This window comes from Protopterus annectens, chromosome 10.part0 (assembly GCF_019279795.1).
Source record: "Protopterus annectens isolate FY-2018-M chromosome 10.part0, PAN1.0, whole genome shotgun sequence".
Classification (NCBI taxonomy): Eukaryota; Metazoa; Chordata; order Ceratodontiformes; family Protopteridae; genus Protopterus; species Protopterus annectens.
Window position 1 is genome coordinate 367,849,096 of NC_056744.1, and position 27,231 is coordinate 367,876,326.

Here is a 27,231-nt window from a genome sequence, read left to right on the forward strand (position 1 = left end):
CACTCGGTGCCTGTCTTAACTCTTCCCTGAACTCCACCTCACAATTACCCTTTTCCATTTCCACTATTTCTTTGGTGCTGCCCTCACACTCATCCTCCTCTTCTTGATCACCAATGTCATCCCACAAACCACCATCCTATGCTGCCTAAGTACACTTTCCCCTGCCACCACTTTACAGTCTCCAATCTCCTTCAGACTGGCCCTCCTACATAAAATATAATCCAACTGTGTGCATCTTCCTCCACTCTTGTATATCACCCTATGCTCCTCCCTCTTGTTAAAATACGTATTCACCACAGCCATGTCCATCCTTTTCGCAAAATCCACTACCATCTCATGTTTTACATTCCTTTGTTTAACACCATACCTACCCATCACTTCCTCATCCCCTCTATTCCCTTCACCAACATGCCCATTGAAACCTGCTCCAATCACCAGTCTCTCACCCTTGGGTGCAGTCATCACCACTTCATCCAACTCGCTCTAAAATTTTTCTTTCTCATCCATCGCACACCCAACTTGTGGAGCATATGCACTAACAGCATTCATCATTACACCATCAATTTCCAGCTTCATAAACATCACTCTATCTGACACTCTTTTCACCTCCAAAACACTCTTAAGCATACTGTTCCTTCAGGATAACCCCTACGCCATTTCTCCTGCCATCCACACCATGATAAAACAATTTTAACCCGCCTCCGATACACCTAGCCTTGCTCCCCTTCCATCTGGTCTTTTGCACACACAATATACCAACCTTCCTTCGGTCCATCATATCAGCTAGCTCTCTCCCTATACCAGTCATACTGCCAACATTCAAAGTTCCGAACTTCACTATCACAGTCCTACCCTTTACCTGCCTTTGGGCATGCCTTCTGAAAGGTAAATCCACATGTTTAAGGATGCAAGTGCCACTTTGGCAGAGTGTGCAAAGACTTTGTGCGAGGATTCCCTCCTTTTTTGGCATTTTCTTTCTGATGAGGCCTAGGCCTAACTAGATTTGTCATGACTGTAAGTTGGATGTTATTCACTCCCTACTTGATGTAAAAATTTCTACAGCAAGAACTAATCCTTATATATATATATATATATATATATATATATATATATATATATATATATATATATATAGGCTAAAACTGAGTACAAAATATTGCAATAATGTCATGTTTGGTAAACACCTTTCTTCTGCAAATTACAGTATATCCAGTACCCCACTCCAAATTGACGCAGTGGTCATGGACCCTGACACCTGGGTCAATAACTCACTGTCCTTCGACCTCAGAATTACACCCAACATGGACTCCTCAATCTGTAATTCCAAGTGTCCCTGTGATTCCCTTTACTTCTGAGGTGTATTTGGCTGTAACATCACTCTGAGCCCTAGATCTGTTAAGTTTGTGTGGAGGTACTGCCTCTGATCCCTGAATGTTTTTACAGATGTATGGGGCCCCAAAGTTGGCTGTTGTCACTTGACCTACATTGCTAGTCTTCTCCTGCCCTGCAAAACACAAACATGTGAAAGTTAAATATGGGCCACCATACTGTTATGTTAGTCCGATACTGCAGTCTGGTTCCCTTTCACATGTAAACTGAGACAAAATTGAGAAAACAGGGTGCAATATGAACATTCCCAAGACATCCAACACTATCACAGAAATTCTCAGGTGACTTTGCCTGTTAGCCTGATTTGTCCTGCGGGGCACGTGGAAAGCAAAAGCAGTCTTGCAGAAGTGCCTTGTAAACCTTGTTCATAAGTAGGTACTAGGCTATCGGCCCTAGGGCCTATACAAGCCCAGCCAAAACGGTACCCTGGCTTTTGCCACCCAAGAAAATTATTTTCCTGTGCCACTGTCGAGCAGAGCCACAGAGGTGATCCCCGGGGTGAATTTCCTATTTCCCATCCAATCATCAAGATTTTTCTTGGAGTGCTAATGAGGAGCTTTGTTTGATATAGATAGGTAGTTTTTTGTAGGCTGACAAACAAATTTTCTGTGTGAATATTAGTCTGTATGTAGTTTGATGTGGCCTGCACATATGACATACATATGTACATGTATATAGATGGATGCATGTGTGTGTGTGTGTGTATGTATGTATGTATGTATGTATGTATGTATATCTATATCTCCATCCATATATACACATACGTGTGTGTGTGTATTTATATACATACATGCATACAAGAGCTCTGGACAAACCAAAAAGAAAATGGGGGATGGTGGGCATCAAAGATCAAACAAAAGGGACAGATTTTCAATATTATTGTTGTAAGTCTAGAAAGTTACTATAATAACGGGTTTTACATTAGCATGCATTTTCTGAAGGGGGCAAAGTTTGAAATTCAAAATGCCCACTACTATTTACTGACTTCTATCATAGGTTCATAGCTAGTTACTAGGTTTGCAGTTCAGGGGCCCATTTGGACCCTAGCCGAAAATCCTAGTTGCCCCCCCCCCCCAAGCACAGTCTAGTTACGTGACTTGCTCAAGGTCACACGGTATTTAGATGAGGGCTGAGGGAATCAAAACCTTAACCACAAGAACCACAGTTCATAGCCTTAAACCTCTGGGACATTTACCAGACATTTAATGATTTGTTAGACAATCACAACTTTTATGGGAAAAAGACCAAAAGTCTGTATATTCTGTGAAATTCTGGATAGTTGAGAGGTATGAGGTATGTGCCAAAGTGCCTTGTCAACTTGGTAGCTTTGAGCAGAATTCTTATGGGAACTCCTGTCTGTAGTCCAAACTGTCCCGCATAAACTGAAGTGGAAAAAAAACATATTAATGCAACCTACAAAGTCACCCCTCCCCCACCCTTACTTTGCAGGCAAGGAGGGTGTGAACTTACTGCTCCAGATCAAAGAGCATGGTAGCCACCCCTCCGTCCTGCACAGTGAAGGAAATGGGAAGGTGGCGACAAAAGTATTCGGCAGCAGGCTGTGGCATTTCCCATTTGTATGGAAGGAAGAAACAGAATGGTCTGGCACACAGAATGCTGTATGAACCCCATACAGTCTGCTGACTTGTGGAGCTGTTCTTATGGCCAAGTTCACAAAATTCGATTTAGTGTTGTTTAGGATTGGAAATCATTTTTAGAACTTTTTAATTTAGTTTTCAAAATCATTTTAATTAAGAAAAGTAACACTGATATCATAATCGTGGTTTATTTCTATAAACAACACTGACGTGCAGACAGAGAAGACCAAGTTTCCTGCAAATGGGCCCTTGTGTAACGTTCTGTTGGACGTTTTGCTCTATTTTTGTTACAGTGACTACAAACAGGAAATGTAGTGAGATATGGAAAGCACCAAGGAACCAAAAATGAACAGAAATGACCTTCCTCCCATCTTTGTATAAAGTAACTTTTATGCAGGGTACAAATTTTCTTTATAGTTTGTTTCACTTCTAGTGCAGCTTCTCACACATTAATTGTATGGAGTCCTTAAGATGTTAACAACTGTCATGCCTAATGCCTTTATCAAGGATGTATAGATAATTAATCACATTTCTAAGCAAGGTGTCTGGGAAGTACATTGTAGATTCAACAGTTGAAAATGATGACTTCATTATTAAAGTTGTAATGTTGAATGTAACATGTCAATATGAGTTTATATTGCAATAGGTTCATATGTTGTTACTAGGCTAACAACTGCTAGGGCCCTTACAAGCCTAGCTGCACAAACTAAACCCTTTAGGTCCCAGAGTATCATGGGCATCTGTATGGGGGGGAGCATGTTATTAGGGAGGAAACTAAGGATTTGTGGGGAGATGGGTGATTTGGGACAGCATCTGTCCATAATGGACAGATTTATTATTTCTATCCAATTGTCAAGGTTTCATTTGAATAGGGTCTGGGACAAATTCTGTTTTACATGGATGGGGAGCCTATTCCATAGTGCGGGGATCGTTTGGGACCCATATCTGTCCCTCCAGCACTTCTCTGTTTGTCACAAATGAAGTTCAGATCCCTTGATCTAGTGTTTGTTTCTGATACTGTTTGTTTTACGCATGTGCAACAGATCCAATAGGACTGGGTCTGAGGAAGCCCTGTAAGCCAGGCAAAGATTCCCCTCTTATCAGCCTGTAAGAGACTGAATACAGAGACATTGCCTTTAGGCAGTCCATTGTCGGACAGGGTATTCATTTTGGATGAGAAACATTTGTGGGTGTTCCAACTGTTGCAACTGTCTGGTTAGATACATGGCAATGGGAACATTTTATTCAATGATAGGTCAAATAAGGGCCGAATAGAGTGGTACTATAACTTCCTTGGACCTGAATGCCATACCCTTACTTGTAAGTTAGGTGACATAGAATGATTTTGTTATTATCTTAGCTACATGTTGATCAAAGGCCAGATTGCTGTCTACATATATTTTCCAGATCCCTCACTACTTGATGGATTCTTAGGGGTGTTTTACCAATGAAGTAGTTAACTTGGATTGACAGTTTCCCAAAGGACATTATAATGCATTTTTTAGCATTGAGTTTTAGGCCATGGCTTTGGCACCAGTCATTTGTCTGTGTTAAACCCTCTTGCAAAATCTTGTCTGTGAGGGAGGGGGGATCGCAAACTTGGTGAGACAGAGGCTTTGAAAGTTAGCCTTGACGCCAAACAGGAGTGGGCCCAACACAGAGTCCTGGGGTACTCTGCTGGTGAACTGGTCTCTTGGTGGAGGTAGTCTCCCTGATTCTGACTTCTTTGGTCCTGTTTTTTAGCCAGCCGACAATCCAATGAGTTCTGCAGGGATTAATTCCTGGCTGAGAGCGCTTGTCAACTATGCCTGTTTGATATTGTATCAAATGCCTTGATCAGGAGAAGGTAATTGGTATGCACTGTTTTACCCTCATCAACCAACTGCCTTAGTGACCATCTCGAAGAACCTAACCAGGTTAAGTAGGCATGACCTTCCCTTCACAAAGCCAGCCTGAGATGGTCCACTGTCTACAGGTTGCCAATGTTCTTGTTTATAATTCGTTCCATAGCTTTGTATTTTAGACTTGTTAGATTTATGGGTCTGTAGTTGCCAGAGTCAGTTGATAGTTCACCTTTATGGAGGGGAATGACTGTTGCAGTCCTTCATTCACCGGGAATGTAGTCCTGTTTCAAAGCTGTAGTTGGAGTGCCTCATGTGGTCCTGCTAAAGCATGTTTTAGACTGTTTAGGAGGCAACTGGGGATGTTGTCAGAATCCATGGAGGCAGTGGTCTTGACTTTGAGTGCCAGCAGCACCTGCCTCGGCAAATAGTTGTACAAAGCATGTTGGAGGGGATTTTGCCTGGTTGAGCTGGGGGGAGTGGGGGTTGAAGTTTAGATACATTTATGAACCAGTAGATTTGCTATGTCACTCTAATCGGGAAAGGCAGTATCATTCACCACACTGCTTTGTGTTACCTTTAAGGTTCCAGAAGCCTGAAGAAGGCCTTGTGATTGTCCATAGCCTGCGAGGCTATTCTGACCTCATAAACGGTCTTGTTGGATTTATTAGACCTCTTATAGATTCATAGGTTCATAGGGGATTACTAGGCTAATAGTTTCTTGTTTAGTTGTATAAGAGAGCACTTTTCTTTATGGGAGTTGCTCTTCCTGATTTTGGCCATGTGTTTTCTTCTTTTACTATATATCCTGTTTATGTGAGGATTCCACCACTGAGGTTTTGTTTTGGCTTTTGGGTTTATTTCTGGTAGGTACGGCAGCTGTATATGGCCATTCATGCTCCTGTGAATAAATCTGCCTAGGTAGCTGTGGTCTCTGGGTTGGAGAGAGCTGTCACCTAAAGGGATGTAGTTTGCTTTGGAATAGTTCCTAACTGTTACTGGTTTAGCTGGGTTTTTTGTTTGTTTCCTATCTGTTCCAGGGTGTTTGTCTTAATAAAGTCCAGGAAGGGACTTGCCTGTGAGTTTGAGGCAGTGTACATTTCCCAGTCTACAGAGGGGTAGTTAAAGTCATCCATAAATAGGGTGTTTGGATGGTGAACACCATTAGCAGGTTTAGGTAATAGTCCTGAGACTGTAGGAACATAGTGACTGTAACTAGCCATGATATGGCAAGGAACCTTATCTATGGTGACTTGCACATAGTTGAGGTGCATGGTATCATCCTGTTTAACCAACTTGGAGGTATGTTTGTTTCTAACATAGATAGAGACACCTCCACCTTTGGCCCCAGTCTGTGCTGCTACTGGTCTAAATGTGTGGAAGACACTGTAGCCTTCCACTACCATAGTACTTTTTACACCTTAAGGTCGCTTGAAGACTTTTTCACTATGTTGGCAAGTTTTTTTTTTCTTTTTGGCATTGCGTAAAAACGGCTCTAAGGGGGTGGATACATTTTAGCCGGTATTTGGAAGTCTGGGGAAACAGTTGCAGCCCATCCTTAGCAAAGCAATGTGGTCTTTTGACCATGTTCTCCCCTGCTGACAGATATTGGATTCCCCTGATGATGTACCAGAAACTAAGCCAATTATTAAAATCAATAATTTTATGTTCATACTGTGGCATTATCCTTGGAGCAGGTAGAATGCTGCTCAATGCAAGGCACATACCTGTCTGTAACACGCATTCCAAGAGATCCATTATGTATCTTTTCATATAGTCCAGTGAGGTACAATTTCTGGTCTTTTACACCCACATGGACTATGACTGAATCATATTGGTACATGGGATGCAGTGACTTGAGTGTGTGCATGATATAGTGGGTCCTGGCTCCAAATAGGCATCTAAACATTATCTTTCCCTTGTCTAACTCACAATGGAGTCCCCAGTGACGAGTATTAGGTAATGTACATATATGCTTGCCTTATGGTCTTTGCTATTGGGGGTCCACTGGGTCTAGGCTTATGTGAGATGTTTGGTGTTGCTTTTGGTGTGTGTTTATGATTGGCTGAAGAGTAATAATTTTGTAATGTATAATGTTTGTAGAATGCCTTTGTGAGTGCTTTTCTCCCTAGGCCCCCACTGAAAACAGGTACCGTTTGGGCCCAGTTGGACTTTCTTACATAAGTAAAGGGTAGGGACAACATCAGGAGAAAAGTATAGATAATATATAGTACAAGACAACAGTATGAGGTCATGAGTACAAAACTAATGTTTTTGGATATATCCGTTATCTGTCTCCCCATGTAGAAAGAATCTGATTTCAGTGGAAACCTTGCTACTCAGAATAACAACAGATTTCCTAGTTTCCTGCAGCCTGTGTACTTGTACTCTCCAGTAAAAGTGTCACTACAAAAAGGGAAGTAGAGATGTTAAGGCTGGATCATTTTAACATTCGCAGATATAACATACCATTCAGGAAACATCTTAAAATATACAGTAGATCCTCAGTTAACCAGAACTCAAGCAACCAGCACTCTCAAGCAACCAGGAAAAAAAAATCGAAGAAATACAGTACAATTTTCATGCGTGCCCCCCCCCCCCCCACAGAAACATACTTTACATTTTTAGAGATTTAAAATGGAAGATAGGAATTCCCTCTCTCCCCAACCTGAGAACAAGTCAAACCAAACAAATACTATAAAGTACAGTATTAGTCAGGCCTATTTTTAATAGTAACTCTCAAGCAATCTGAAACTGTTATCCGGCATCTACCAATCCCCATAGGTGCTGCTTAACTGAGAGTTTACTGGTTATCCGGCATCTACCAATCCCCATAGGTGCTGGTTAACTGAGAGTTTACTGGTTATCCGGCATCTACCAATCCCCATAGGTGCTGCTTAACTGAGAGTTTACTGGTTATCCGGCATCTACCAATCCCCATAGGTGCTGGTTAACTGAGAATTTACTGGTTATCCGGCATTTACCAATCTCCATAGGTGCTGGTTAACTGAGAGTTTACTGGTTATCCGGCATCTACCAATCCCCATAGGTGCTGGTTAACTGAGAGTTTACTGTACGTCCCCATTTTTCTTGTGCATTTGTTAGACTGTGGTTGCAAAATGGTTCAGATCAGATCTAGCTGTGTTCTGATGGGGGTATGTGTGTGTTGGTGTGCGTATACACAAAAGCATGCATGTATATATGTAAAAATACTGTATGATGACAAATGAAAGCATTGCTATCCCCCTGAAAAAGCACTTTGGTTTTATCCGGTTAACATTTTATTTATTTAACTTTTGTTGATCGGGACAGGCCGACTGGACAGCAAGTGTCAGTTTGCAGTGGAGGCCCAGGGAGCAAAGCTCCAACATACAGAAACATCACATAGCAGAAACCATGCATAGTAAATGTAATATATAATGTCACAAGAATATACGATGCACAAGTTTGTTTAAGGAGAGTGAAAACTGGGTTTTTTTTTTCTTTTTTTTTTTGCTGTTCCCTTGAAGGATGGTCCAGATTTTGAGACTCCTGGTGACCCTTTTTCTGCACAGTAACAACATGGTCCCCAGGTTTTTTTTCTAGGCTTTGACACTTCATCTGACAGGTGTGATGGAACACCACATACACGCACTAGTGAAAAACACTGAATGTAAGCAGTTAGTAACATTTTATCAGTGTGTTTAAGGCTTAGGAGTACAGTTCTGTTTTTATAGACAGGGTGCTCCCTTAGAGATGCACAATTAGACATGCAGAGTTTGCTTTTTCTGCACTCTTCCCCCAGGCTTCTTGCAGGTTCAAACCTGCAGTGAAGGAGGTGGAGAAGAACTAGAATGCCTTTCCAGCTGTTGCAACAGTCCTTTAAAGCTCAGATAGAAGAGCAGTAATTGCCATCTAGACTACTGAATGTACTTACAGAAGTCATACCATAAATACTCCTTTTAAGGTTTACTCCTGGCTTTACTGAAGATCTTTCTGAGTGTTTGAAGCTTCCAGTTTAGACAAGTTTGTTTCCAAAATGAAAAGCACAGAAGTTTAGGGTTGTACAGCTAACAGCAACCTACATCTTTGATTCTCCGAAATTGCTGGCTACAAATGGTTTTACGCAATTCATTTAAATGGCTTGGTTTTCGAACACAAAAAGGTAAGGTATCTACATTTCCATTTTTGAAAAGAAATATTAATTTTTCCTCTCAGAATTTACTTCATACTGAGAAATTTTGGTTCTATGGTTTTATGATAGCTACGTTTCAGTTTTAGTGTAATAGTTTTTTTTCGTAAAATTTTCCTTCAAGAACACATCCCGACTTTGTGATGCAGAAGGGTGTGGTATCAGCTGTGACCCATGAATCTTGCCTTTGGATAATAGGCCTGGTCGCGCACACTCTGTAGGAGTCAACTTGGGGGGGGGGGGGTCAAAAATAAGCAGATGACTGGGAAGAAGGGATGGGGCTTTGAATCTGTTAGAACATCCTGCAGTGGAAGTTTGGGTGAGGGGTGAGACTCCAGTGATCATGTGCATCACAAGTAGAGCCGACGAATCTCAAAGCTGCCATCCATCAGAGCAGACCAGGATGTCCCCACAGTACCCCTGTGTAATCCCACTCCTAGAAATGGACTTGTTCTCCTCCATCCAAGTTTCATCTTTGTCTTAATAAAAAAAAAAAAAAATCTCCCAGGTGTTATATGAGGTTTCATCTCTAGGTCTCCCCTTCTGTGATGACATAAATAGGTAACCTGGGGAGGGCTAATGGAAGGTTGGCTGCAGAGCCAAGGGCCAGTCCAAAAAGTGTATAAGAATGCATTCCCATTTTTTCTTATTTTGCAGGCTAATGCACACATCAGATCTCTACTTTGTTGGTTACGAAGGGTGGTAATCCATAGATGGAAGTGAAACATAGAGTGAATGATGTTAATAGGAAGATAGGCACTTTTTCAGGCGTACAGATCTTGTCTTGGCATTATTTTAGATACATTAAAAGCATGGTCATACACTAAAGCTAGAAGAGCACAGGCTGGGCAATAAGCAGGGTGCAGCAGTCTGGAACCATGCAGCAGTGGTAGCTCCTTTTTGCAGTGTTTCCTTGTAATGTTCATTGCCAGATCTGAGTGGTAGCTACTTTTCTAAAATGTGTGACATTGAAAACTAGCAAACATTCTGTTTAAATGACTGTTTGTTATATGACTTGGTTATTCCCTGCAGCGGTGTGATTTTTGCTGAAATATTTTTGCTGAAATATTGTCATAACCAGTGCTACAATTAGTTTTACTGGCTACAATGTTTCCTGCAGTGTTTACTGATTTTTAATACTGTTATTCTTCCAGCTTTCTTGTTTGCATATGAGAATAAAAAAAATGCATTGCCCTATTCTCAGCAGATTGCACCCTAAATTTGTAGTTTGCATCACTGATATCATGCATAAAATATCATCTCACCTAGGAGGTCAACGCAGCAGGTGTACTGTGTAAACATGATCTAGGAGATCCAATGCAGCAGGTGTACTGTGTAAACATGATGCAGGAGAAACCCGAAATGAATGCCAGCAGGAAGACACACTCAACAAAAGGAGGACATTTCAGTTGTGAGAACTGACAGGCAAACTGGGTAACCAAGTAGGTACTGTGATTCACTCTGGAGACCCCGAAAGGCATATCACTTTTAAGTAGGAGTAACATACACACTGCCACACCAAAGGCAGGAAGAGAAAGAAAGTGATGCACTGGACTCCCACAATAGTAGAATAGGGATGTATGTTGACGCAGAAACCAGAAAAAAAAATTTACTTTTTGTTTTTTAATGAGCAACACCTAAACCAGACCTGATGCCTTTCTCTGACATGCCTAACCCAAACAGTATTGCATATTATTTGCTGATGAAACCTGGTGGCTAATGGTGCAAAGGAGGTACTTTACATTTAGAAGTGGGAGGTCAGTTGGGGGTGTACATTGTGACAACAATAATCCCATTGTTTGCAACAAAAAGTTAGTGACCCGTACTGCTGGTGAGCTAATGTTCCATGTGGCATTACAGTATTACAGAAGGCAATAGGACGGATGAAGAAGGTGGTGAGAAATCAAAAAATGTCATAGAGGAAACACATTGTTCAAATAAAATCAGTGAGGGAGAAAAAGGAAAGAAACCTGTGACACTCTGGGAGGTGGCGGAGAAAATGAGGATGAATCTGCTTGGGGGAGCAGTTAAATTATAATGAGTGAAGAAAAATATAGCTGCTACCCCCCAAGAAGAAGGCTAAATCTTTTCCCTGGATTATTTATTTATTTTACATTTGTTTACCAGGAAAGTCCGACTTGGAACAAAGCCGATTTTCAGATTAGGCCTGGGGAGAAATGCTCCAGACGCATGTCTTTGTAACATGGGAGGAAACTAGAGCACCCAGAGGAAACCCACATGAACGTAGGGAGGACATGCAGACTCCACACAGAAGGCAATCCAGCCAAGAATTGAACCACAGAACCTATTGTTGTGAGGTGACAATGCTACCACTGCACCGTCCAGCTGATTGGGGGCTGACAAAATAGTGGAGAGGGTACTGAGGCATAATTAAAGAGATTTGTATAGGTAGCAAGGCCAAAAGTAAAGGTACTGAATATTACAGGTGTTCTGTTTTCATTCTAGGCAGAATGAAACTATTCTGGATGAGGTGCTGGCTAATCTGATTTAGAGGAAATGGTCCTAAAAGATTTTTTAAAGTGAAAGTGGTAAGATAATGGAGCTACAGTCTCTTAAGAAATCACAGAAAGATGAGGGTGTGGCTTGGGAACAGAGTACAAAGGGGACTCCTCATCAGAAAGATCAGATAAGACTGCTGGGTAGAACAAAGGGGTACTATGTAGTACAACAATGTCAAGGTTCCTTCTGCTTAATAAAGCTCACAAGGTGCAGGACTAAAGGCTTGATGGGTTTGACAGCAAGAAATCCCTGTAAGACAAATTCCATATTTCTTTCACTTTGTCCAAAGTAAAACTTGGTTGTATTTGAGAAAATCTTTTGACGATGTGCCACATTAGCAGTGACTCGCATATTGCCCTCCTTTTTAAATATAATAAGGTGATCACGTATTTGCAACTGGGAAAGCTTTTTAAGCACTTAAAAAGTTGAATGCATAACTGAATATGGAAATTGATGGCTAATGGAGTTTGTAAGAGCTCACTGAATCACTCTTGCAAAATCACAGGCTCCTAAAAATGTCTTGCTACATCATTTCACTGTGAATTAGAAAGTGTGACTTAAAGCAATGGGATCACAGTTCCATTATCACATGACAAACTATACGTTTTGAAGCTACTCAGCCTCTGGGGTGAAAGGGGGGGGGGTTCTATTTTCACCAAATTTCTGTTACCTCCAAGTAGTAAGGCATTAGGAGTATTGGAGTACAGCTTCCCATGCTGGGACATGTTGGAAGAAAAGGGGAGGTCCCCCGATGCCCTGGCCAATTTTCTCTTAGCTAGTATGATTAGCAACTTGTCTCCCCTGAAAGGAGGCCATTGCCCTAGTGTGACTAACCCAGTCAGCAAAATGTAAGTAAGTAAAATGAATAAACAAACATGAACATAGGTCTGGCCCACTAAAAACACTACTGATTTTAAAAAACATTTTGATTCTGTAAGCTACTGTTTTTAAAAGATGATTTTGGCAACTTGTAAGTCAAACATGATTCATTTGGTTGATATGAAACTTTTAAAAGGCATCTTTCATGAAGAAAGTGAACTAAGTTGAGAGGTCCCACAGGGCTCAGCACTGGGGGTTTCACACTTCTGTGAGTGCCAGAACAGAGGAATTGGGGTGATTTTCTTTGTAGATAATCGTATAATCTGAGCTGGATGGTGGCCCAGCGGTTAGTGGTGTTACCTCACAGCACTTTGTTCTCCAGTAGGATTGTTTCTGTATACAATCTGCATATCCTCTCTAAGGTATTGTAGACATTTTGCAGGGTGCTGAGGTTTCCACCTACATCTCAAATAAATGCCATAGGTACACACATGATCCTGCAAGTTGACAGAATGTGTTCATTCTATATGTATGTTTTGCACACTGTATCTGTAATTACATTCTCTGCCTTGCATTCACTGAGTGCTGGAATAGGCTTTGGCTACCCAGTGACCCTGAAATACACTAAGCCGGTTATTGGAGAATGTATGAAAGGTTCGATAATGCAAGGCACTATGGGTGGAATGATGCTAGACTTGTCAAAATTTCAGAAATAGAGTAACATGTAGCAGCTTAGATGCGTTTAAGCGTGAAACTGCACTCCCTGGAAGCATTACTCACCTTGGAGGATGCTAGCATCTGTGCAGTTACTGAGACATGGTTCAAGGCTGCTGAGAACACCCTGGCCATGCAAGGCTACAATGCCTTCCACATGTTCAGACCTCAAAATGAGCATGAAGGAGCCAAAGGTGGAGGTGTATCCATTTTCATTAAAACCAAATACACTTTGAGACTGGTCAAACTGCATGACTATCTCAAACTACTCAATGTCCAATTAACTACTGGGAAAGTACCATACACATCATTGCTAGCTATTGATCCCCCCCACCATGAATCAAGAGAAGCACCCCACCTACCTCAATTTACTGGAATCCCTTACCGTACAGCCCAAAACCTTAGCCATGGGAGATTTTATTTATTTTATTTATTTTATTTTTATTTTATTTTACATTTGTTAACCGGGCTAGTCTAACTGGATATATTTCCATTTTCAGTAGAGGCCCGGGGAGAAAAGCTCCATTGGCAACAAAAAATTGAAATATAACAAATTTAAAATTACAAATTAAAAAATCAATATTAATACATAGTAAATGAACTGATTTCAAACAGAAGATTATTAAAAGACAGGAAAAAATAAGATTACTAAAAAAAAAATTTCAACTATCCTTCCATAGACTGGGGGACATACACAAGCAAATACACTCTTGTCCAGAGGTTCCCGGACTTTAACACAAATGCACTGGAACAGATGGTCTGCACCCCCAGAAGGGACTCTAATGTTCTGGACATAGTACTCACCAACATGGGGGGAGGGGGGTCACTGTACTTCCACAAGTGTGATACCCTCTCTGGTTAGGTCAGACCACAAATCAGTTTCATTTGAGGTAACTCCCGGAACAAAAATTACAAAAAAAGTTGGCCAGAGATAACTGCAGCCTACTAAGTGATGGTATAAAAAGCTTCATACCATCCACAACCACAGACATCAATGATCATTATGCAGAAGTGTATGCAAATGTCCTTTACAAACAATTAAGTGACTGCATAAACTGTGCTGTACCTGACTGGATCAAAACCAGGTCTTCCCATAAAAATAAGGCAGCACTGTGGTGGATTTCAAGTATAAACAGATTATATAATAAGAGGAAGAAACTGTTGGCCAAAAGCAAGAGGGATATCACTCTGTAGAGGAAGAGTCCCTTCCTAAGCTTAAACAAGAAGATCAGAAATCTTGTAAAGTCTTCTAAGTGAAATTATAGAAATAAAATCACAAGGAATTCTTTAACTACGTTTGAAGTTTAAAAGGGAATGCTCGGCTATGTGCCAAACTGGTTTCAAGTTGGATCACTCCTACTACACCGGAAGATATCGCCAACCTGCTAGCTGACAGATTCAGCCCAACCTTCATCCTCTTATCCCAACCTACCCTATCCAAAGCACACCTGGCACCAGCCATCTGCCTAGTATCTCTAGAGAACAGGTCATCTCTGTGCTCAAAAAAATGGCCTCATTTGGACCAGATAATATCCCAGGTTGTTTACTAAACAATCTGAAACAATACCTAGCAGACCCACTTGGCAGTCTGTTTAATCAGGTCTATATCAAAATTCCCAAGAGGTAAAACGCTGAATGTGAAAACATCGAACCCAAAATATCGAATGGTGGAAATAGCGAAGCCCCGGAACATCAAAATCTTACCTAGGGCAAGATTTTGGTGGGCCATTTCGTGGCTTCGCTATTTCCTCCATTGTGGTGCAAGAGGTTATGGACCTTAGGGTTAGGGTGCGGGTTAAGGTAAGTGGATAGTTAGTAATGTATGTATGGTGTAGTGTAGGGTTGTGTTTTGTTAACTGTATGTGTGTGTATTAATTAGTTTGTTTGTGTATAGATTTGTAGGGTATGTGTGCAATAGTTACAGAACTTAGGGTTAGGGTGCAGGTTAAGGTAAGTGGATAGGTAGTAATGTATGTGTGGTTTAGTGTGGGGTTGGGTTTTGTTAACTGTATGTGTGCGGTTTATTTATTTTGGTGTGCTTGTGTTGTGCGTACGTTTCTCGGAACAGTGAATTTTTTTCCCTGGGAAAAAATTCGCTATTCTGAGCGTTCGATGTTTTCAATATTTGAAATTCCAAGTTCGAACATATAGTGTTCGACATTTTGGAATTTTGAATATATGATATAGACCCGTTTAATCATAGCTTGAGAACTGGCTATGTTCCTGCAGAATGGAGAACAGCAACAGTAATTCCACTGAACAAAGAAGGGCCATCAACTGACTTTGGGAACTAAGACCCATAAGTCTAACCAGCTTCATCTGCAAGGCCATGGAAAGAATTATCATAGACCTCATCAAACATTGGACCCAACCCATTTTTGCTTCATTAAGGGTAGATCATGCTTATTAAACTAGTAGACCTCTTTGTACTGTCTCAACTTTGCTCATGGCTTTGGAGACATTCTCAGATAGCCTGTCTCGCCTTTGCCAAGGCTTTCAACACAATCCCCCACTTTAGCATCAATGAGAAACTCTCCCAGCTGGGGATTAACCCTTGTGTTACTAGATGGGTAGCCAATTGGCTCATCGACAGAACAGACTCTGTCAACACTGTAGTGGCAGAACAGGTAGCTTACATCCTTCTAAGTTGGGAACTGCTGATTGAGAGCTCAGTGTCTGTTATTCTAAAAGTGTATTAGTTCTGGTTTAAGCACTTGGGCTTCAGGCCAGTTATTTTACATTAAGAAGGTTTGTGGTCTGCACTCTTGTGGGAGGACAGGCTGGACTCTGCCCTTCTGAGCTGGGAATTTCTGGTTAAAGGCTTATAGTGCCTGCATATTTGAACTGTTTCTTACTGAAATTGGTACACCTTGTTTGCTGTAGCATAGACTAGATCCAGGCCTGCTGAATCTAGTTTAGTTTGTATGCTTGTTGTTTGTTTGCTTGTTATTTCCCTGAAATGCTAATTCCACCTAAAACGCGGCTTTTCAGCGCTTCTGTGGATCCCTAGTGATATCTGCATTGCTTACTGTACTTATTTCCTTGTTTCACTTGAAAGAAAGTTACTGTTTGTCGTTTTTGTATTTAAGTTACCTGTAAAACATTGCATTTGTTACCTGGCACTTGCTCACTAAAGCAGTTATATAAGTCAGCACTAAAAAATTAAAAGCACTACACCCTCACAAACTCCCCTTGAGTACCTTGTTCCCCATTGGCCCTTTTTTCAATTATAAAGGAATTCCCAATACTATTCTAGCATGTCCAAAGGTCATTTGTCAATCTCCTCTCCGGTCCAGCTGGTGAATCTGGGAATCTTGAGGCAATGTTACAACTGCCTCATGTACACAGACAACCCTCTCCTCCTCCCAACAAATTCCAACACGTGAGAGATGCAACCATATAGCCAAACAGGAGGCTAAGCTCTCTCAACTCAGTACTGGCCTAACGAGTCAGGAGGAGAAGGAAACCACACTCACTACAATTCCAGTCTCACATAGACCTACTACGACAGCAAACCAAACACATAAACACACAAAAACATACTTGGAGGCTCTAAATAAAAATCTGCCTAAGCAGCAGAGACCTCCAAAGCAGACAACCAAGCAACCGCTACCCCAAAACAAAACATGTGCAACACATAGCTCACAAAGCCAGTGTGCCGAACAGTCACAGCCCTTAAGGCTAAACAACACACCTGATACACTTGTAATAGGTGACTCTATCGTCAGGCACACTGACGTCCCGCTCACCAGGCTGAACAAGGAGAAGGTCACTATGAGCTGCCTGTCGGGCGCTAGAATCCGCCACATAACACAAGCACTCAGGTCACTCCAAAGCAAGTACAAATATGACTCAGTCATTGTCCATGCTGGTGTGAATGACCTGAGACGTACCTCCCTGGACTACATGAAAAGAGACCTAGAGGAGCTCTCTGAGCATGTAGCCCAGGCCGGTATGACCCTGACCTTTAGTAGCATCTTACCCTCACCAAGAATGATGCCACAATATGAAGACAAGATGATCAATTTCAACAATTGGCTTAAGTATTGGTGTCATTCAAAGGGGATCCAATGCCTGTCAGCCTGGGATGACATGCTCGACGAGCCACGATGCTTCGTTAGGGACGGCTTGCATCTGTCACCCCTGGGCTTTCGGATATTGGCAAAGGCTCTTGCCACCCCCATAGTGCCTTTTTAGGCAAGGCTCAAAAGTCAAACCCACCTCCATAGGTATCACAAGGGATAAGAAACTAAGAGTAATGCTACTCAACGCCAGAAGTCTAAACCTCAAGATGCATGCACTCGAAACTCTCCTTAGCATGGAGAACTTCGATATCTGTGCAGTAACAGAAACCTGGTTCAAGGCTCCCAAGAGCACCCCAGCACTACCAGGTTATACCTCATACCATGCTTTTCGGCCCCAAAACTTGGACCGAACCACAAAAGGAGGGGGAGAATCAATATTCATCAAAGATACCCACACCTCCAGGTTGGTGGCACAGCACGAAGCATCAGAGACTATCCATGTGCAACTAACAGTGGGTAAAACTGCCTGCCAGTTTATAGCCTGCTACAGACCACCCTCCCAAACCCAGGAACCCCACTCGGCCTTCCTGAGAACACTGGAAAATATGAAGGTCTCTCCAAACACCATTATATTGGGTGACTTCAACTACCCAAACATAGACTGGGAGCATTACTCTATCTTCAACACCCTAGCCCAAAGGTTCCTAGAATTTATAAACTCAAATGCTATGGAACAACTTGATACCACTCCCACAAGAGGGGAAAACATACTGGACCTGATCATCACCAACATGGGGACTCTATGTTCCAGACCAGAAGTGTATCCCTCACTGGTAAGATCAGACCATAAACTAATCTCACTGGATATTCACATCCTGACCCCACCCCCTGCCCAGAAAACCACAGTGAAAAACTTCTCTAAAGCAAATTTCACACTCCTCAAAACCGAGGTGGAATCCTTCAAAGCCCCCGGGCCTGTGGAAAATACGGCCCAGACCGCAGAATCCTTTATAAACACATTCTATGAACACCTTCAGGAATGCATGGATCATGCAATCCCAAATAAAACCAAGACCCAATCCTCCAAAGGCAGACATACTGTCTGGTGGACCCCAGCCATAAACAAACTATACAAAAGAAGGAGGAAGCTACTACATGATAGAGCAAAATCCCAAAAAGGGAAGGCATCTCTGATCAGTATTAGCAAAAAACTACGGGCACTCATAAAATCGTCTAAGGCCAGCTTCGAGAGAAAAATTTCACAGGACACTAAGGATAATCACAAGGCTTTCTTTAGTTATGTTAGGAACCTGGGTGGGAATTCCCAGATATGCTCAGAATTAGTCCAAAATGACAAAAAATACACCAAACCCACAGACATTGCCAACATCCTAGCTGACCAATTCAGTGCAAACTCCACCCCCCTCCCCACCAAAAGGGCAAATATCTATCCCAGCAGAGTGCTTCCCCCCTGACATCTCAGATGCTCAGGTAAGAGCCACCCTCTCCAAAGCAAAGAACACAGCATTAATGGGACCAGACGGTGTCCCGGGCTGCGTCCTACATGAACTCCAAGAAGAGCTAAACCCAAACATAAAACTACTGTTCAATTTCAGCCTTAATACAGGATATGTACCCAAAGAGTGGCGTACAGCAACAGTGGTCCCTCTCCACAAAGGTGGTGCCTCAACGGATCCTGGAAACTATCACCCCATAAGCCTGACTAGCTTGGTCTGCAAAGCTATGGAAAGAATCATCATGGACCTCATAAATAAAGATATTGGAGACCTACAGACACTGGATCCTACCCAGTTCGGCTTTAAGGGCAGATCCTGGTCGATTTCATTGAAACAGTCACCAAGGCCATTGACAAGGGGAAGGTGGTCCACACAGCCTACCTGGACCTCGCAAAAGCCTTTGATACAATACCCCACTCGGGCATTATAGATAAGCTCACCAGCTTAAATATAAACCCCTATGTCACTAGATGGGTTGCAAACTGGCTCAAGGACAGGACCCACATGGTTAGAATTGCTGGAGCCATGTCAGACTCCAAACCAGTTACAAGTGGCATCCCACAAGGCTCAGTCCTGGGACCTCTCTTGTTCGGTATATATTTCTCGGAGGTACAGGTCAACATGGAAGGACTGTGGCTGACCAAGTTCGCAGATGACTGAAAACTGGGCACCATAATCGACTCTCCAGCTGACACAAGCATCCTCCAAAAGGGCCTCATAGAAACAGACAACTGGTGTCAGAGCCATGGCCTCAAGCTAAACACCAAAAAGTGTATAGTCATCCCCTTTGGCAAAAACAAAGTGCCCACAAATTACCACATAGGTGGTAATCCATTAAGTACAGAAGAAGTAATTAGGAACCTGCGGACCCAAGTTGATAGCAATCTCTCATTTGACAACCACGTGGCCAAAGTGGTTAGAAAAACATTTTATATAGCCCACCTAATCATGAAGGGATTCACATCTAGATCAGGGGAGGTCATCGTGCCTCTTTACTCAGCCCTCATCAGGCCCATAATTGAGTACAATGCCCCTTTTGGGATGTACCTTACCAGACACCTGCAGCAACTGGATAGACCCCAAAAGTACCTCACCAAGAGGATCAAAGGGCTCAAACAGATGCCATATGCTGCCCGGTTAAAGAAACTCCAGCTCTACTCAGTGGCATACCGCCTGCTCATAGGCGATCTGTGCCTGACTTATAAAGCCATGTTCAACCTGGAATTAATGGAATGCTGCACCTCAGAAAATCCAAATCCCATCGAGCGACGCGCTCGAGAGACTTGAACCTCAGCACTGAAATAAATAGGACATGCTGGAGGGACAGATTCATAACCCAGAGGCTCCCTTCACTCTGGAATAAAATCCCAGTCCAGGTTAGGCAGAGTCCCTCATTGACTCTCTTCAAGAGGAATCTTGATGAGTGGATGGGAGATCGTAGGTTTACCCCGGGTATCACTTCTGTGCCACTGTTAGACAGAGGCACAGTATACTAACCTCGAAAAAGAGCATAGCAAAATTAATTTAAAATGGGTGGCGAAAGCCAAACACACTCTGGCTAGGCTTATAAATGCCCTAGGGCAGATAGCCTAGTATGAACCTATGAACACTGATGACTCCACCTCCACCAGTAGACTCATCACTACTGGTGTACCACAGGGGTCTGTACTGGGCCCCTTACTGTTTGGCATCAATTTCTAAGAAGTCCAGGCCAAAGTAGATGGCCTTTGGCTAACCAAGTTCGCTGATGATTGCAAACGGGGAGCAATCAGTGTCCCCCATTGATGTCAGCATATTACAAGAAGGGCTGACACAAAAGAATGATTGGTGCCAAGCCCTTGATCTAAAACTAAATGCAAAAAAATGCATTATTATTCCCTTTGGTAAAATGGAATTCCCTACAAATTACAGTATTGACAGCACCCCTCCTGAACTCCAACAGACTTAGAAACATAGGTTGATAGCAATCTGATCTTCGTCCACCAAGTTTACACAGTGGTGAGAAATACCTTCTACACACTATGCATCATAAGCAAGGGCAAAGCATCCAGGTCAAGGGATGTTATAACCCCACTGTACTTGACCCTCATCAGACCACTAACAGAGTATAATGCACCCTTTTGCATGTAACTCACCAGACACCTGCAGTAGCTGGAGAGACCTTACAGGTTTTTCACTAAGAAAATACAGGGACTCCAAACCATGATCTACATGGACAGGTTGCCTCAAGGTGACTTGTGCCTGGCCTATAGGGCAATCTCCAACCTTGCCTTAATGGAAATGCTGCACTCACTCTAGGGATCTTAACCTAGCCTGTGACATTAACAGAACATGCTGGAGAGACGGCTGTCTCTCCTTGAGACTGCTGCTTCTCTGGAATAGACTTCCTATTCACATAAAACAGAGCTCCTCACTGTCCCTGTTCAAATGCAACCTAGATAATTGGATGGGAGATCACAAATTCGCCCTTGGGGTGGCACCCATGTCCCTCATGGACAGGGGTAGCCGATGATGATCACAGATCCACTCTGTTCATAAATTTGTTCTGCAAGCTACCCAAAAAGAACAAATGGGGATACTTAGGATTAACATGGCTAAGCTTGTAAAGGTTGCAGGGCCAGTAACCTAGTAACCCAGGAAAACAAAAGTAAAGCATCTTTAAAAGTAGGTCGAGGTTGGCATAATGGTTAAGGTGTTTACCACAGAAACACTAAGATTCTGGGTTTGATTTTCACCTTTGAAGGGAAATTGATTCAGGTTAAAATGACCTTCAAGGGCAGCTAGCCCAGAACTTACCAATGAAGCTATTGGGAGGATTGGTTGGGTGTTAACGTCACAAGCACAAAGTACAGAGTTTGATCCTTACCTTTGAAGGGAAGTCTAGGTTAGGCTTAATATAGTCCAGAAGGGCAACTAGTCTGGTACTGACATAAGGACTTGTACGGTATTACAGTGCAAGAATTAAGTGCATTCATCGTATTGAAATTAAACTTTATGGTAATTCATATAATTTGTGGGTGGAAAATCATGCAGGATAATAGTAAAAGTTGGGGATTTCTGGATGTCTAAGGAGAGACATCAGCAGTAGAAAGTGATTATTATCATGTCTTTCTGAATATTGGTCATTGTCTAATTTCCAGTCATTGTGGTGGTAGTTTTAGGTGCACCTTGAATTTGACTAGATTCTGGATCTAAAAATGCCAAAATATAACTGGCACTAGAGTGAGTAAGGAATGCAGGAAAAAGGCATCATTGACCCAAGATGCCAGATTCTAGATTTTATGGCATTAGGCAGCTCAAATTCAGGAATTGTTACCTTGATTTTCCAAGGAAAATGGTGCCCCTTGCTGTTATTTTGTGCAGTCAGATGGTAAAATACAATGATATATACTGTGTACATTTCTGGTGGACCTATTCCCACAAACTGATGTGATTTCAGGGGAAGGGGGACAATCAGATGATGCTAGGTCTGCACCAGAAGCCTTATCAAGACAGATGAATGACTTTATCTTGTATGCCAATTCTACTGTTGGTTACTGCACTTCAAGTGATAATGTTCTGTAGTTTATTAATTGAACTATGTATGTTGGAGCATTTCTCCTTAGGCTTCCACTGAAAATGGGATTCATGCCTGATAAACAAATAAAAGTATGCAGTTAGAAGTGGAAAGAAACAGGGAAATAACAAAAAAAGGAACTGATGCTTATAAGCACGTTTTGAAAAAGGTTCTAGTATAAAACATGGACGTGGTAACTGGGGGTAAAATGGTGAAGGATTTTTTTTTCTCCGAGAAGGCTGGGGAATCATGAAAAAGCCTCTAGCAGAAGCTGTTGCGTTCAAAAACTGTGGGAGACTTAAAAGTAAAACTTTTTTTTTTTATACAACTGTTTGTAATAGATTTAACCATGCTTCACACTTATTTTTTACTGCTTTATGGTAAATATTATATATGGTTATGTCATAGTTTTGTGTTTATTGAAATAATTCTTGTATGTGTCTGTTGCATACAAGTCACCTCGTAGTGAAAGGGGGCTTGACTTCTTATCATTAGTGCACCCCACATCACATCTCTCCAAGGCCATCACAATACACACAATTCATCATATGCCGAGGTTCTTATTATTAGCTTATCAGTAGTGCACCCCACATCACATCTCTCCAAGGCCATCACAATACACATAATTTCATCATATGCTGAGGTTCTTATTAACTTATCAGTAGTGCACCCCACATCACATCTCTCCAAGGCCATCACAATACACATAATTTCATCATATGCTGAGGTTCTTATTATTAACTTATCTAAACCTCAAAGACCTCCAAAACATAACTCGGGTACAAAACACACTCATCACATTGCGTACTTCTTCACATAGCACAAGGAGTCCCAAAGTCACCAACGCTGAGCCCATAAGCCAGGCAATGACCCAACCAAACATTCTTGTTATAGGTGACTCCATTATAAGATGCACAGATGTGCATCTTAGCAGGCTGAGCAAGGAAAGAGTGATTGTTATTTGATTGTCTGATGCCTGTATCCATCAGAACACACACACACACACACACACTGACTCCCAAGTCCTTTAACAGTAAGTGCCAGTATGTCTCTGCCATAGTTCATAGGTTCATAGGTTTATACTAGGCTATCTGCCCGAAGGCATTTATAAGCCTAGCCCAAAGTTTTGTGGCTTACACCACCCCTTATGTTAAAAAAATAATGTGCCCATGCAGGTGTCAATGACTTGAGGCCTACCTCCCTGGTCTATATGAAGAGAGATATTATGGAACTCTAAGACACTGTCTAAGGCAGGTATGAGCCTAGCATTGAGCATCATTCTACCTTCTCCATGGATGATGCTGCAATATGAGCAAAAAATAATTGATTTCAATAATTGGCTTAGTTTTTGGTGTCATTCAAAGAGGGTCCAATATATGTAACCTTGGAGGATGTGATTTGACAGATCACGCTGCTTCCCCAAGGATGGCTGGTATCTGTCCCCTCTAGAGTTTGGTTATTGGCATAGACATTGTCCATCCTATAGTATCTATTTAGGAAAAATAGTGAAACAAGTAAAGGACCCTTCTCATTTGAGATTCGTTAAGGTCAGGTCATGCTTAATCAACCTGATGGATTTTTTGAAAAGGTCACCAAAGCAATGGATGAAAGCAAAAATGATACACACTGCACACCTTGACCTGGCTAAAGCTTTTGATACAATTCCCACTCAGACATAGTAGAAAAAAATAAACTTGGAATAAACCCTATGTCAGCCACTGGATTGCCAACAAACTCACATATAGGAAACAGATGATCAAAATAGATGGTTACCTCCACAAAGAGACCAGCTCCCCAGAATTTTGTGCTGGGACTACTCCTATTTAGCATCTACTTTTCTGAGGTAAAAACAAAAACCAATGAGCTTTGGATGACTAAGTCTGCAGATGACTGCAAGCTAAGAGCAGTCATTGAATCTCCAAATGACTTGACCATCTTGCAGGAAGGCTTGTCCCAAATGAGTATCTGATGCCAAAATCATAGACTGAAACTAAATATCAAAAAATGCATTAATGTATCCTTTTATGAAGTCATTTACCCCAGAGAACTACCACATTGACAATACTACCCAAAGAGGTGACTCAGTTGTTTGTGATTTGGGATTGGGAACCTTATGTGAACAGTGACCTACCTTTTGACTAACATGTCCATTGTTGTAAGAAAGTATTTCTATATCAGTGTCAGTAGAGCAACAGGTAACACACTCGTCTTTGGTGCAGAAAGCTGTAGGTTCTATTCCCATTCCCACACAAGGTAAATAGATTGCTGACACTGCATTGTAGTATGGGAGGGGGGGTGCTGTTCTCCTGAGTGCGCCGTCTTTTAGATGAGACGTTAAACCAAGACCCCATCTGCTTGAGTTGGTGATAACTCAGATGAATGCAAAGAAAACCACTGGACTTATTGAAAAATGTAGGGGAAATTCCCTTATGCCCTAGCCAAATTTTCCCTAGTAGTACAAGTACCAGCTCAAGTCTCTCCTGAAAAAAGACTGCTAGCCTAGTGTGATTAACCTGGTCAACAAAGGATAGATGGATGGACAGATAGTGCAGAGCTTATAAACAAAGGGATTATGCCTAGATCTAGGAATTTCATTCACACCTTTTACTCAGCCCTCATTAGGCCAATCATTGAGTATAATGCCCCCATTGGCCTGTATGTATCCAGACACATGCATCAACTGCAATACCCACAGAGATACTTTAACAGGATACAAGACATTAACAACATGTCCTACATGGACAGACTCAAAGCCTTGTTACTATACTCAACATCCTACAGACTGCTAAGAGATGACCTTTGTGTGGTATACAAGGCATTGTCCAACCCGTTATTGATAGATTTACTGCATATCAGCAAGTCAAATGGCATCACATACCCTATCTAGGGATCTAAACATCTTCTGCAACATTAACAGAACCATTTGGAGAGACAGGTATATCTCACAGAAGCTACTGTTGCTCTGGAACAGACTCCCCAGCTACATAAAACAAAGTTCATATTTGTCCATATTAAAGTGCAACTTTAGATCTACAGATAGAAAACAGAAAATGTACCCCAGGACAACCTCCTGTATTACTAATGGACAGAGGCAGCTCCTAAATGCTTTATCCTATGCATGGGTCCCCCATTACCTACGGCATGATCCCAGTTATTCTTATTAAGGGTAATAAATAATAATCAGCCATGTTCATGTTCAATGTAAACTAAAACAAGATGCAAGAGAGGGTGGCGTACCTCTCAACTGTCCAGATTTTTGCCTCAATGTGGTTTTCTGGTGAATAACTGCGGTAGTAATCCATAAATAATGACATAGATTTGAGTTTCAGACTTCATATCCTTCAGAAAATGCATGCTAATACAAATCCTGTTATTCTAATAACTTTTTATAAGAGCAATATTTAAAACCTGTCCCTATTTTTGGGCCTTTGTCCCCCCATTGTTTTAGCTTTGTCCAGATTTCTTGCACTAAGAGATTGAAAGGTATGGAGGGTGGTAGAAAAGATATATTAATGTTTTTGTGAACTTAAATAGCACATATTATTAGATGCTTGTCAAGGGCAAGGTTTGAATGGAGCCATCAGCTTTAAAGTTGTATTAAAAATGTTTCAGAGGGGGTTAGTTTTGTCACAATTCATCACTTGATTACGTGAATTAAAAATGTATTTGGTACGTGTTACTGGGAAGTTAAAAGTCTGAATATTAACTGCATGAAATGGAAGAGAGTACATACTGCCTTTATGGTCTTTGCTTTTATTGTTTTAAGTTTAGAATAAATTGAGTGTACTAGTCTGTCACTTTGTGTTTTTTGTCAAGTTTGTTTTTTGTGGGATACTAATTTATTGGCCATCTATGTAAAATCATCATTCCAATCCTTTTAAGATGCAATCTGAGTGAATCGTCATTAGTATCAACCTCCTTTCCCCGTTTTAGGTATGGGGTCAGGGTGTCACATCAACTGTTACCGAGAGAGCCATTGTTCAGACTGCTGGGGAGCTACCCCTTCCATGGTCATTCTTCCATACAACACACATGCAGTCACACCTCTGGCCAATTTAATGTGTCCAGTCCACCTACTGCATGTCTTTTGTAATGTGGGAGGAAACTGCAGCACCTGGAGAAAACCCCACATGAACAAAGGGAAGACATGAAGACTCTGTACAGGATACCCCAGCAGAGAATCAAACCGTACAACCTCTTGCTATGAATGTTTTGTACAGGATACCCCAGCAGAGAATCAAACCAGACAACCTCTTGCTATGAATGTTTTCTAGTAATCAAAACAGATTTTTAACAGTCAGTTTTTTGTGTGCTATACACATACTCTGAAGGTGTAGTTATTCTCCAGTTTAACAGTGGGGGGCACCACTCTGTCCAGTGCTGCACGACCGAGACTCTGTTTGATGTAGGATCTTTCAGTTTCAAATTCTCTCTCAGGAATTTTAAACTCCATCTTCTAGTTAAAGCTGTACAAATTGCAGAGTAAAGTAGCTATACGTTGTTGCACTTCTAAAAAGATCCCATAGCCAGTCTGGACCAAATGTATTTACTGCATACTTTTTGATGCTTGAAACAAATTTGTATCTATATATATATTGCATACTTCTCAACCTCTTAGTGTAAGAAATCTGGGCAAAGTCTAAAATAATGGGTGGTAAAGTTCAAAAATAGGGACAGATTTTAAATACTGCTCTTTTAAAATTGGAAAGTTGCTAGAATAATAGGATTTGTTTTCTCATGCATTTTCTGAAGGATATGAAGTCTGAAACTGAAATATATGCCATTATTTAGTGACCTCAATACTCCGTGAATTGCCAGAAAAGCACATATTTTATGAGAAACAGACCAAAAATATGAGGCAAAAGTCTAGACATTTTGCAAAAAAATGGACAGTTGAGAGGTATGATGTATTATTTTACTTCAAATTAGTACCTTAACTTGGAGCCAGAAATTTCTTCTCTTATTCACCCTTTAACATCTACCAAACTGACCTTGATTGCATATTGTTAACTTTGTGCTCAAGCCTAAATTAATTTACATCTACTATTTTTCCTTGAGCTAATATTTTATAATAGTGTTGC

General features: G+C 41.5%; 1 protein-coding gene across 2 annotated transcripts in view; it reads left to right on the forward strand.

Annotated features, from left to right (window-relative positions):
- LOC122813133 (phosphodiesterase 4D interacting protein) overlaps nt 1-27,231 on the forward strand; it is a 1,898,306-nt gene that overhangs the window by 94,506 nt on the left and 1,776,569 nt on the right. The window contains exon 1 of one of the 2 annotated variants that reach the window (XM_044085280.1): nt 8,731-8,972. The exons of the other annotated variant lie outside the window; for it this stretch is intronic. Within the exon in view, the coding sequence (XP_043941215.1) occupies nt 8,947-8,972 (26 nt within the window). The 5' untranslated portion in view covers nt 8,731-8,946. Of the gene's footprint in view, nt 1-8,730; nt 8,973-27,231 lie in introns of those variants that run through there. 2 annotated transcript variants of the gene reach the window in all.